The following is a 14077-nucleotide window of genomic DNA, read 5'->3' on the forward strand; positions in this document are numbered from 1 at the left end:
AAGCCACTGAAAATTGTTACAGTGTGGTCATTATGCAGTCAGTGTACCTTAACTAAGCAATCTTGCCCATGTAGGTGTCCAACAATGTTTGTGCGATGGGATGCTTCAGAAAGGCTCCAGTGCAGTAGAGAAATCTAGATAAAACATCTAAATCCACACTAGTTTTCTCTCTAGGTCATGGGTAAGTGGGGAGAAGCGAGAGGGTAACAGGCAGGAAGGCCAGGGGTCTCCAAACCGAGGAAATAGCCTGCAAGTGTCAGACATTTTTATCTCTCTTAAGCGGCAGGAGGAAACAAACCAGCGATATTGTTTCCTTCTTTATACAAATTTAAAAGGAGGTTTCTCTCAAAATACTGTGTTGCCATAAAGACACCTGGTTTCACCTGAAGCTATTCTCAAACCTAGAGATATCCAATGCCTTTTTCTTATGGAAATGTTTATCTTAAGCTATGCTAATGTACTATGCATTTACCCCAAACTCTGTCTTCAAGTCAGTTCTGCCTTTTGGCTCAGAACCTACTTGACAAACCAGTATGTTATACTCAGATATTGTTCCTGGAATCTATGTAAATGAAACTGTTTGTATGGTGATCTGCCCTTCTTCAAGATTCGAGTTAATCATTTTATGGCCCAGGATGAACCATTTGGTGCCAAGATTATCCCAAAATGCATCTTATGGGTGAGGGGCCTGGTGCCATTCTGAGTTTTGAGACATTCCTTTCTTTCATTAACAGACTGCTGGTGACCATATAACATCCAGCTGAAGACTAGCAGGGGGGCACTCTTTCTGCCCCCTTCTGATTCCTATGTCAGAAGCTTTCTCTATCTCCTTTATACTTTAATAAAACTTTATTACACAAAAGCTCTGAGCAATCAAGCCTCGTCTCTGGCCCCGGATTGAATTCTCCTTCAAGGCCAGGAATCCCGGCGTTGTGATTCAACAACAACCTTTCAGAAGGAATCTTGTCCCTACCATGTAGGAGTGTGATGCATGGTTCTGATACATTCCACTCTGCCTGTTGCCTCTTCATTTCTAGGCCTCATGGACTAGAGGTGGAGACGTTTCCTCTACCTTATTCCGTGTAACCCCCATGTCCTTCACCTCTCCAGAACCACGGCAGAGTTCTAGAGAAAATACAGCATTCAAGGAGGAAGTATTGTATTTCCTGGTTGAAATAAACTGGACTAGAACCAAGAGACCTGGCTCTGTGTCCTGGATCTGCCAGTATTTTGCTGTGTAGCTTTGAGCAAACAACTTCCATCTCTGCATCTTATTTGTTTTCTGGAAATTGTATTTTGAGTTAAGGATTGTCCGGGGAGATACTCTCTCAGTCATTTACTTCTGGCTTCACTCTGAACAAAACGACCCTTTGAAGAGCTAAGACCTGGCTTTAAGGGTGTTAATCACTTCCTCAGGTCCTTGTGTGAAGTGAATATTTCACTTTATTTTTCTTTTATTTCCTCATTTGGCTCTTCCTTTCCTTCCTGTCTCTGGAGTGAGTGAGTGAGTGCTATGTTGATTCAGTTGTGTCTGACTCTTTGCGACCCCATGGACTATATAGCCCATGGGGCTCCCTTGTCCATGGAATTCTCCAGGCAAGAATACTGGAGTGGGTGGCCATGCCCTCCTCCAGGGGATCTTCCCAACCCAGGAATCAAACCCAAGTCTCCTGCAGCTCCTCCATTGCAGGTGGTGTCCCTGGAGGGCCCTACCTTACAGGATGTGATGCTTACAACTGCTCATGAGTAGGAAGTGTGCCTTTTTGGTTCATCAGGATGACTGTGTTCTGCTTCCAGTCACAGGCAATCAGGAATCTGGCCTCTCCAGATCGAAAAGATTGGAAGAGTGTCAGCTTAAGTGGCAACCTCTACCTCCTGAGCTCCATGACTAAACAACCCCTAGGAGGTCCTCCCACCGTGACTGAGTCACCTTCCTTGCTATCCTCACCCCCACACTACTAGCCACCACCTCCCACAAGGCTCTTCCTCTCATGGGCCTTCAAGGAACTGGCTAAGCTACTGAGGTGTGACTGGCTCTCTCTTGCTTATGGGCCTCTCTCAGCAGATCCTGTAAGTTTTAATATCTGTTGCAAATCCTCCAGGAGGTAGGATTTAAACCAGGAGTGATTATTTTCTTACAGAGCATGTCCTCTGGTGGCCGAAGCAAGGGCTCAGTACCTACCGAACTTCATGATCAACCAGTTTAACTCGGTTTACAAGCTCTTCGTGGCAGGCGCATCTGTTTTCGTTCAAGCTATTTGTCCAATATTCTTCCTCATTCCCTTGGTTCTCAAGCCTTACTTTGATATCTCTCGGTACCCCCAAATAAGCTATATTTTCTCACCTCTCTTGAACATTTTCACACATTTTATGCTTCTGTCTCTGGTCAAGAGTGTGTTCACCATCCACAACTAGTGGATGCTCACAATTCCACCTAGTTAGCATGTGCTCATATTTGAGATGTCAGATAGGTGTCACTTCCTTCAGGAAGCTGTTATTATCCTGAGCTATTATCCTGTTATTATCCCATTAAGCCTGAGTTTGATGCCCTTCCTATTTAAGAGGCTGTTTATTTGCCTATAGCAACTGTACCCAAGCACCAGCCCTTGGGGTGGTGACTCTCTCCCTTTCACCACTGACTCCCGAGTTGAGCACAGGGTCTGGAATACCTGTTGTTTAACTCATAATTGCTGAGTAAAAGTCGAATGGAGCTGCTATGAGTGTTATATTTTGTATCTTTGGGCTGTAACAGAAACCACAAGCAGTGACTTTTCAGGAACATTTAATTATATGTTTAACAAGTGTCTAGAGCTAGGTGGTCCCAGGGTAGCACTGTGGTTCAGTGGAATTGTAAGGATCTAAGCTCTTTTATCCTTTTCTCTGCCATCATTAGCTTGACTATTTTTATCTTCTTCATGATCTAAAGATGGCTGTCACACATGGAGTATTGCATTCTCATGTATCATCTTTAAAGGAAGGAAGAAAAAAGTTCTCTCTTTTTTGTCAATAGGACATTCTTTCCCAGAAGACTCCAGCTCTTTCCCTTGTATTTTACTGCTGAGAACTGGGTCCTGTGCCCACTCTAAGACACTTCATGACTCATCCTTGGTGCTTTTACCTGAAGTCATGCTCCCTAGAGTAGAACTATCTCTAGCAAAATATATGAGTAGATAACTGATCAGTAAGAAGTGAATGATGACTGTCCTTCAAGTCTTTCGTTCAGTTCAGTTCAGTCGCTCAGTTGTGTCCGACTCTTTACGACCCCATGAATCGCAGCACGCCAGGCCTCCCTGTCCATCACCAACTCCCGGAGTTCACTCAGACTCACATCCATAGAGTCAGTGATGCCATCCAGCCATCTCATCCTCTGTCGTCCCCTTCTCCTCCTGCCCCCAATCCCTCCCAGCATCAGAGTCTTTTCCAATGAGTCAACTCTTCGCATGAGGTGGCCAAAGTACTGGAGTTTCAGCTTTAGCATCATTCCTTCCAAGGAAATCCCAGGGTTGATCTCCTTCAGAATGGACTGGTTGGATCTCCTTGCAGTCCAAGGGACTCTCAAGAGTCTTCTCCAACACCACAATTCAAAAGCATCAATTCTTTGGCGCTCAGCCTTCTTCACAGTCTGACTCTCACATCCATACATAACCACAGGAAAAACCATAGCCTTGACTAGACGGACCTTTGTTGGCAAAGTAACGTCTCTGCTTTTGAATATACTATCTAGGTTGGTCATAACTTTTCTTCCAAGGAGTAAGCATCTTTTAATTTCATGGCTGCAATCGCCATGTGCAGTGATTTTGGAGCCCCAAAAAATGAAGTCTGACACTGTTTCCCCATCTATTTCCCATGAAGTGATGGGACCAGATGCCATGATCTTAGTTTTCTGAATGTTGAGCTTTAAGCCAACTTTTTCTCTTTCCTCTTTCACTTTCATTGAGGCTTTTTATTTCCTCTTCACTTTCTGCCATAAGGGTGTTATCATCTGCATATCTGAGGTTATTGATGTTTCTCCCGGCAATCTTGATTCCAGCTTGTGTTTCTTCCAGTTCAGCATTTCTCATGATGTACTCTACATATAAGTTAAATAAGCAGGGTGACAATATACAGCCTTGACGTACTCCTTTTCCTGTTTGGAACCAGTCTGTTGTTCCATGTTCAGTTCTAACTGTTGCTTCCTGACCTGCATACAGATTTCTCAAGAGGCAGGTCAGGTGGTCTGGTATTCCCATCTCTTTCAGAATTTTCCATAGTTTCTTGTGATCCACACAGTCAAAGGCTTTGGCATAGTCAATAAAGCACAAATAGATGTTTTCCTGGAATTCTCTTGCTTTTTTGATGATCCAATGGATGTTGGCAATTTGATCTCTGGTTCCTCTGCCTTTTCTAAATCTAGGTTGAACATCAGGAAGTTCGCAGTTCACGTATTGCTGAAGTCTGGCTTGGAGAATTTTGAGCATTACTTTACTAGTGTGTGAGATGAGTGCAATTGTGAGATAGTTTGAGCATTCTTTGGCATTGTCTTTCTTTAGGATTGGAATGAAAACATATTTTCCAGTCCTGTGGCCACTGCTGAGTTTTCCAAATTTCCTGGCACATTGAGTGCAGCACTTTCACAGCATCATCTTTCAGGATTTGAAACAGCTCAACTGGAATTCCATCACCTCCACTAGCGTTGTTCGTAGTGATGCCTTCTAAGGCCCACTTGACTTCACATTCCGGGGTGTCTGGCTCTAGATGAGAGATCACACCATCGTGACTATCTGGGTCGTGAAGATCCTTTTTGTACAGTTCTTCTGTACTTCTGCCCCCTCTTCTTAGGTTTTACTAAAATGGTGGGCTCTTTTCCTCCGAGTCTGAGCTCTACTTTAGATTGGTGTCACTTAAAATGCAACATTTGTGATGGCATGGTCTTCTTTCAGTAGCCCCTCTGGCATGAAATGCTACACTTGTCTGTTTATTCTCATCAGCCACTTTTTTCCTGAGGCAGAAAACATGTTGACCTCTCCTGAACTTCAACGTGGGCAATGGTGCCCCCTCAAGGCAATCAATAAGTAGCATCCTCCAGTAGTATTCATTCCTAGAAAACTTTCTTCCATGGCCAAAGCTGCAAGAATTTGGTTCAGTTATTGCATCCTGACATTATTGCACCAGGACTAGATGGAAAAAAAAGGCAACAAGATGATAAAATTTTTTATTGTGAGCAATTTAACCAATTCCTGAATAGATCACAAGGAACCTACTTTTTGTTAAAATATAAAATTTAGGGGTGATTATACAATTGTTGAAATCTAGATGACATTCCCAACATTTAGTCTTTCTAGATCCATCTACTTTTTTTTTAATCTGAAAACTTTTTAAACTAAAAAGTGAAAGTGAAAAAATATGTTTTATTATTACACTTTACTTCTAGAAATCGTGTTTCTTCTTGGTTAGTGGGACTATGATGGTCTCTTGTGGAGTGAGACACGTGCTATAGCTGGACTTTTATCAGCGTTATCTTAGATCTTCATGTCAACTCTATCCTTCCTGTTGACATGTTATATAATAGAAATCCTCACTTCAGATTTTAAGTGATTTGTCCAGAGTCATCAGTAGAGCAGGGATTAGAATTCAGATTTTCCCGATTCCGAAATGATTCCTGCATTCCCTGTCAGGAACCAAAACCCGTTCCTTCAGTTTTCATGGTCACAGTACGCTCATTACTTTCCCGAAGTCCATAAGGTTTTCAGTCACCTGTCACTGGTTAATCCTTCAGTCTCAGGTTTTTGGCAAAGTGACCATTCATATTCATTGGCTGAGATATTTATGGACAGTACATGAAATGATTTATCTTCCTAGTTCAACAGTTTAAGTCTGGAGGCACTTACATTTAGTTCGGCAAGTTAATACTAAGAATTAAAAAAAACAAACGGGTAGATTAACAGACCAATCCTGTGGTTGAGGAAAGTATTTCCTCTCTTTCCTTTGTTAGTCTAATAGGTAAGGCGTGTGCTAAGAGATTTTAAAAGTGCCTGAGAACAGCAATGACAATTAGTGATTGTTCTGAATTCACTGAAGCCCTGGCGGTTTTGACATTTCCCCAGGGAATTAGTTTGGCTGTCCTGTTCAGATGGAGGAGGAAAGTAAAAAGGACCATCAGGCTTTGCTCAACCCAGGAGAGGAGAATGAACTGGTGAGTCTTCCCTTCATTTTATTATAGTTTCTCAAAAGTGTCTGAGCCTGTAGGCTACTTGGGGTGGTGCTGACTTCAGGAGCTGGAGAGGCTGAAGTCTGATAAGGCTCCTGGAGATCCACAAGGCACACTTTTACAGCAGGGGAACCTTCAGGGGAGAGAAACTTGTGCCTTCTAGATGATGACCGTGCGTCTTTTAGCTCTTGCCATCCTGATGTGCTTTGATTGGACCCATGAAGTTCCCTCCTCAGACATTTTGCAGAGTAATGGCTGTACACACCCACAGGGTACTCACAGAGGCATTCCCACTTATCATCTGGCACTCTATATAATTAGACAAATGCAGGCAAAAAAACGAAACTCTTTTTAAAGATTTTTCATTTATTTTTAGTGCTCTGGGCTGAAATCATGCCTTACAAGAGCCAAGAGAGAGATTTTAAGCAGCAAATACTGAAGAAGAACTACAGTGTAACCATATTAAACAAACAAACAAACAAACAGTTCTCACTTCTTTGATTCTTTTTCCCCACTGCCCCTTCCACCAAACACATATAAATCTTGAAAAGTAATTATGAAAATCTTGAAAACTACAATATCTCTTTGGTACTGAAGACTTTACATTTATTGTTTTATTTGATCCTCAGAACTCATGGAAGGAATTAATCCTATTTCATAGACCAGAAACATGAGACTTGGGAGGTTGAGCAACTTGCCCTTAGCCTCCAAGGGCCAGCCTAGGAAACCAGTCCACTCCTCCCGGCTGCACACCCTGCGCTGTTTGCACTCTAGTGAGGCAATGAGAAATAGAGATTAAGAAAAAGAGAGGATGGAATAGAGAGGGTGCACTGAAGGGCAGAAAGGAACCCAGAGGACAGGGTTCATATATCCAAAGGGTATCAATTTTCTGCCTTGTTCTTCCGGTTGCCTGTGAAATCTGTCGGAAATTCATATCCACTCTCTCCGTACTTACTGTGCTTGTGAACCTATGGAAAATAAATGATGTCATTTATACCTGCACTGGCCACATGTGGTTTTAGAGAAGTTGTAGCTGTTTAGTCCCTTAGTCATGTCCAACTCTTGCAATCCCATGGACTTCAGTCTGCCAGGCTTCTCTGTCAGAGAGATTTCTCAGGCAAGAATACCGGAATGAGTTGCCATTTCTTGACCCAAGGATTGAACCCTTGTCTCCTGCATTGGCAAGCTAATTCTTTACCACTGAGCCACCAGGGAAGCCCCTTTAGAGAAGTAGCTAATTCCAACTGAGATGTGCTTTAGTGTGTTAATAAAACACGCATAGACTTTCGAAAGCTCACTAAAAACAAAGTGTAAAATATCCCATGAATAATTGTTATATTGGTTACACATTGAAGTAACAATGTTTTGGATAGATTGGGTTAAATAAAATGTTATGAAAATTAATTTCACTCCTTTTTTTTTGTTTTAACTTCTTCGATGTGGCTGCTGGGAAATTGAAATTACAAAAGTGGCTCACCATCAGTGGCTTACATTTTTCTGCCCCACAGATCTTGACAGTGGTATAGTGTTCTAAAATCCTCAGACTAAAGGGATGCAAAGAACTAAAACTTACTCGCCTGTGTTCACTACCGAACAACTCTGTACCAGGTCTGCTGTTTTTTTCCAGCATGTCGATGAGCGTTCAAAAGAAAAATCTGTTTTCTCTTCATTGTTCTCTAACTCAGTGCTGTATTTTTAAAGTTTACAGTCTAGTGTTTTACTTCTATTAACCACACAGAAGGCATAGGTATCAAAGGATTAAATAGCAGGAGTCACCAATTTCTTTGGTGAAGAAAATGTTTGGTGATCAAACAATTCTAGAGAAATCCACCAAAAAACCCTCTGTTAGGAACTCCCACTAGGTTTACCTCATTGTCAGGGCATCTTAGGGAGGGGGAGAAGGAGTAGCTGTCAATCTCTCCATAAATCTTACTCAAGAACTTAGGCAGAGAGCACAGATGCAAATCCTACTGAGGTGAGTCAGGAAACCTGGCTAGTAGGCAAGCTAAAGGGGTGACCCAGGTCCACAGCTAACAGGACACTGGCACCTGCCACCAGGCAATTGCCATTCTAGATGTCGCAGGCCCAGCGCTGTCAGATCTTTTGAGTTTGAAAGAGAAGCCAGAAATCTGTATACTTATGTAAAATAGCCTTGTGATAAACTCCGGAATTTTTCTTTCTTAGATAATTAGTACGCCAGTTCAACCAGGGCCTATCCTAATCCCAGCCTTTGCAACCTCTCAGCACTTGCTCTTCCTTTCCCAAAGGTTTCCTGTGGCCCAGACTTGACTTCTCCTTGCAGTCATCATTTCCAGTGAACAAACACTGTGATTGTGTGAAAGGGTGTGAGGTGGAAACTATCTCCGTGGGTGGAGAGGGCCTGTGAGGTGATCCACGTGCAGTCATGGGTCATTTTCCTGAGCTCATCTCAGATACAAGGTGTGGCCAGCATATCACAGTTGAACCTTGCCTTACCATCTCCTGTTCTCCAGCCCCTGCTCCTCCGCATACTTCCTGTGTGGGTGCTGCGCTGGGTGTTTGACAAACAGTCTTTCATGTTACCCTCACAATAGCTTATGTGATAGATAGCATCAGTGTACAGGCCTTGACTGTCCTTCCCAGTCTCCTGCTTCCCACTCCCTACCCCCGCACCGCCACCTGGCTCCAGTGGTCGCTTGTTCCTTCACGTTTTCCCCAAAAGCATCTCCTTTCTTCTGCCCAAGTGTTTCATCAGCCTCTCCATTTGCAGTCAGCTTTTCTTGTCTCCTCTTGTGATCTTCTCAGGACCCCGCTGCTTCACTCACAGCCCACAGCCTCCTTCACAGCCACAGAACCTCACTGAGTCTGGAGTCTGTACAGTTCATGCCTAATGGATAGGGATTTGTTCTCAGGCAGACCTGGGCTTAGATTCTGGTCCTGCTGGGTAAGTTATTTAACCTCCCTGGGTTATTTGTTATATGAGGCTAGTAATACCAACCATTTGGAATTGTGGTGAGGATGAAATGAGGTAAGACAGCTTTTCCAAAAATATCTTCTGTTGTACAATATTGTTAATACTATTTATTATATAAAAACTCTCCCTTTTCTCTCTAACAATTAAGTTTGAGAAGTACTTGGTGAAACAGGCCGACCAATAACTTCAGGGCCTCTCAGAGCTTTCAGTATACTGTACCTCACTGTGAATCTACACAAAGGGCATTAGAGTGTGCTCTATTTCACACCTGGTATACATAGAATCCTTTCTTGGCGGGGCAGATTCCCTCATAACTACTGTTCCATGGAACCTCTGGAAGAAAGGCTGTTTTCAATGAATGACTGGTATCATTTTAGTGTTATGATTATTCTCCTGGGAGAAAAAGTCATGTTTCTCTTCAGCCACGTGCATCAGGAGGCACAGGGGGTGCATAGCAGCCTCTGTTCCGGGGTCCTCTCGGGCCTCGCTTGCTGCATCTACTTGGTGGAGATGAGACAGACTCTGCCCTGAGGCAAAAGTGCTGCATGAGTCACAAGGGTTGTCAGGCCCAACCATTCCCTCGGTGCTCCCCTCTGCACAGATGCCCACCACTTTAGTGTCAGAATCACAAATGGCAGCAACCCGGAAGGCAAAATGGCTGCCTGGCGCGGAAGACACAGGTTTGATAGGAGAGAACTTCCCTTTGTGGTAACTTTTTTCCTGGAACACAGTGGAGGAGCCATGGACTTCAGACAGCAGATCTTAGTCAAGGCTCCACAGAAGACTGGGTGGCTACGGACACCTTATGGAACCTTGTTAGTTGTCTGAGAATGACATCAGTTACCCCTTCTGACTCACAAGGTTTGCAAGGGTCATGTAGGAAACGTGGAAAGTGCTATGAAAATATAAAGGGTAAATTTACATGCAAGGAGTCGGGGTGTCATGCGGCTTTGAAAATTACAGAAATAATGTAATAGGTGAATTTAATGCTAAGGGTATTTCCTCTTCCTCTGTTTAAACTTGGGGAATGATAATTGTTTGAAGTCTATCATTTCAAAAATAATATGTAAAGAGTTGGTAAGAAAAATCAGAAATTTTAAACATCTGAATTGTTTTAAACCCTATCACATACTCCTAATCTTCCATTAAAGGACAAACAAAATAAAACTCAAAGAACTAACTTTGAAAATTTTAAAGTGAGCCTTACTGTCTCTTTTTTATTTAGTCACCGTTTATATTATAGATTGACAAGCTTATCTAATCTTCAACCGGCACCCCATTATGAGGGAGAAAGAGCAATATAGGTGACAGAATCAAGATTTAAAAAGTTCTCTGGGGACTTCCCTGGTGGTTCACTGGTTAAGAATCTGCCTTGTAATGCAGGGGACATAGGGCAAAAAGGGATTTACAAATAATAAATGCTGGAGAAGGTGTAGAGAAAAGGAAACCCTCCTAAACAGTTGGTGGATATAAATTGGTATTGCCATTGTGGAAAACAGTATGCAGGGTCCTCAAAAAATTAAAAATAAGGATACACAGTTCAGTTCAGTTCAGTCACTCAGTCGTGTCCGACTCTTTGCGACCTCATGAATCGCAGCACGCCAGGCCTCCCTGTCCATCACCAACTCCCAGAGTTCACTCAGACTCACATCCAGCGAGTCAGTGATGCCTTCCAGCCATCTCATCCTCTGTCATCCCCTTCTCCTCCTGCACCCAATCCCTCCCAGCATCAGTCTTTTCCAATGAGTCAACTCTTTGCATGAGGTGGCCAAAGTACTGGAGCTTTAGCTTTAGCATCAGTCCTTCCAATGAACACCCAGGACTGATCTCCTTTAGGATGGACTGGTTGGACCTCCTTGCAGTCCAAGGGACACTCAAGTGGCTTCTCCAACACCACAGTTCAAAAGCATCAATTCTTCAGTGCTCAGCTTTCTTCAGTTCAACTCTCACATCCATACATGACCACAGGAAAAACCATAGCCTTGACTAGACAGACCTTTGTTGGCAAAGTAATATCTCTGCTTTTCAATATGCTATCTAGGTTGGTCATAACTTTTCTTCCAAGGAGTAACTGTCTTTTAATTTCATGGCTGAAATCACCATCTTCAGTGATTTTGGAGCCCAAAAAATAAAGTCTGACACTTTCCATTGTTTCCCCATCTATTTCCCATGAAGTGATGGGACCAGATGCCATGATCTTCGTTTTCTGAATGTTGAACTTTAAGCCAACTTTTTCACTCTCCTCTTTCACTTTCATCAAGAGGCTTTTTAGTTCCTCTTCACTTTCTGCCATAAGGGTGGTGTCATCTGCATATCTGAGGTTATTGATATTTCTCCTGGCAATCTTGATTCCAGCCTAGCATTTCTCATGATGTACTCTGCATATAAGTTAAATAAGCAGGGTAACAATATGCAGCCTTGACGTACTCCTTTTCCTATTTGGAACCAATCTGTTGTTCCATGTTCAGTTCAAACTGTTGCTTCTTAACCTGCATCTAGGTTTCTCAAGAGGCAGGTCAGGTGGTCTGGTATTTCCATCTCTTTCAGAATTTTTCAGTTTATTGTAATCCACAGAGTCAAAGGCTTTGGCATAGTCAATAAAGCAGAAATAGATGTTTTTCTGGAACTCTCTTGCTTTTTCTATGATCCAGCAGATGTTGGCAATTTGATCTCTGGTTCCTCTGTCTTTTCTAAAACCAACTTGAACATGTGGAAGTTCACGGTTCACGTATTGCTGAAGCCTGGCTTGGAGAATTTTGAGCATTACTTTACTAGCATGTGAGATGAGTATAAACTATATATAAAACAGATAAGCAGCAAGGATTTACTGTATAATACAGGAGATTATATTCGGTATCCTACAATAACCTATAATGGAATAAAAAAACTCAATCACTTTTTTGTACACCTGAAACTAATACAATCTTGTAAATCAACTAAATTCAATTAAAAAAGAGATGGAAAGTATCTGGATAAGCCTGACATAATCAGTGAGCTCAGAAAACAAACTGGACATTTCTTGAAGTCAGAGAGCTTTAAAGGACGAGAGAGATATGAGCAAAGGAGGCTTTACTTTGCACCTTTGTAGATAGAAGGTTCAGAGTAATAAGAAGCTCTGAGTAATCTGTAAGAACTGAGAACTGAGAATAGCTTTTGGCTGACAACCAGTAACAGAATGGGGACCTTTGTTCTAAAGCTACAAGCAACTGAATCCTACCAACAGCTATGTGATCTTGAATGAAATCTTTGATCTCCAGAAGGCGCAGAGTCCAGACAACACCTTATTTTAGTCTTATGAGACTCTGAGCGGAGGACCCAGCTAGGCAGACCTAACTCGTGGACACTGTGAGACAATAAATTTGTGTTGTTTTAAGCCATTTGTTATTCAGTGATAGAAAAATGAATATGCCATCACAGCTGTCCAACAAGTGAAGGTGCCACCCTGCCAGGTAGTGAGTAGTCTGTCTTAAGCAGACAGTGGATGTTCATCTGTGAAAGATGGTGCACAGCTATTTTTTTTTTTTTTCCAAGAGAGAAATTTGAAGCAAATAATTACTGAGATACTTCTCCTGTTTAGTGATGCTCTTACTCCATGAATAACTTTAAACAGAATGTGCCATGTGGCCCCATGCCTTTGACATAGGGCCAATTTTGGTTCTTAAAATTGCCCCTGGTAATCAGCCTATGCATTTCATTTCCTTTTGATGTATATTTAGTGCTCTCTCACCATGAGTCTTATCAAACAAAAATCCTTAGTTGTACTTTTACTTCTGGGCAGCCCATGTGCTTATTTTTTATTTTTCTAGTTTGTCAACAAGTCTACATTTTATTTTATTTTATTTTGTTTGGGAGAGTTGGCAAAGATTTTAATTTTTGATTATTTATTTATTTATTGAAGTATAGTTGATTACAATATTGTGTTAGTTTCAGGTGTACAGCAAAGTAATTCAGTATATGTATACACACACACATGCGTATATACAAACACATACATATATACATTCTTTTTCAGATTCTTTTCCCTTTGTAATTATTAAAAAATATTGAGTATATTTGCCATTTGCTATACAGTATTCTTGCCACCTCTTCTTAATATCTTTTGCTTCTGTTAGGTCCATACCATTTTGGTCCTTTATTGTGCCCATCTTGGCATGAAATGTTCCCTTGCTATCTCTAATGTTCTTGAAGAGATCTCTAGTCTTTCCCATTCGATTGTTTTCCTCTATTTCTTTGCATTGATCAGTGAGGAAGGGTTTTTAATCTATCTTTGCTATTCTTTGGAACTCTGCAATCAAATGGATATATTTTTCCTTTTCTCCTTTGCCTTTCACTTCTCTTCTTTTCACATCTATTTGTAAGGCTTCCTCAGACAACCATTTTGCCTTTTTGCAGTTCTTTTTCTTGGGGATGGTCTTGATCCCTGCCTCTTGTACCATGTCATGAACCTCCATCCATAGTTCTTCAGACACTCTATTAGATGTAATCCCTTGAATCTATTTCTTACTTCCACTGTATAATTGTAAGGGATTTCATTTAGGTCATACCTGAATGATCTAACAGAAGAAGAAGATATTAAGAAGAGGTGGTAAGCATATATGGAAGAACTATACAAAAAAGATATTCATGACCCAGATAATCATGATGGTATGATCACTCACCTAGGGTCAGACATTCTGGAATGTGAAGTCAAGTGGGCCTTAGGAAACATCACTACAAACAAAGCTAGTGGAAAGAGATGGGAATACCAGACCACCTCCCCTGCCTCTTGAGAAACCTGTATGTAGGTCAGAAAGCAACAATTAGAACTGGACATGGAACAACAGATTGGCTCCAAATAGGGAAAGGAGTATGTCAAGGCTGTATATTGTCACCCTGCTTATTTAACTTATATGCAGAGTACATCATGAGAAACGCTGGGCTGAATGAAGCACAAGCTG

At 41.8% G+C, this 14077-nt stretch overlaps 1 protein-coding gene across 4 annotated transcripts in view; it reads left to right on the top strand.

Annotated features, from left to right (window-relative positions):
• ATP13A5 (ATPase 13A5) overlaps window positions 6020-14077 on the top strand; it is a 116197-nt gene continuing 108139 nt past the window's right edge. For all 4 annotated transcript variants that reach the window (XM_005675110.3, XM_018046582.1, XM_018046580.1 and 1 more), the window contains exon 1: window positions 6020-6172. In XM_005675110.3, the coding sequence (XP_005675167.2) occupies window positions 6110-6172 (63 nt within the window). In that variant the 5' untranslated portion in view covers window positions 6020-6109. The remainder of the gene's footprint in view (window positions 6173-14077) is intronic.

This window comes from Capra hircus, chromosome 1, assembly GCF_001704415.2.
Source record: "Capra hircus breed San Clemente chromosome 1, ASM170441v1, whole genome shotgun sequence".
In the NCBI taxonomy this organism is placed as follows: domain Eukaryota; kingdom Metazoa; phylum Chordata; class Mammalia; order Artiodactyla; family Bovidae; genus Capra; species Capra hircus.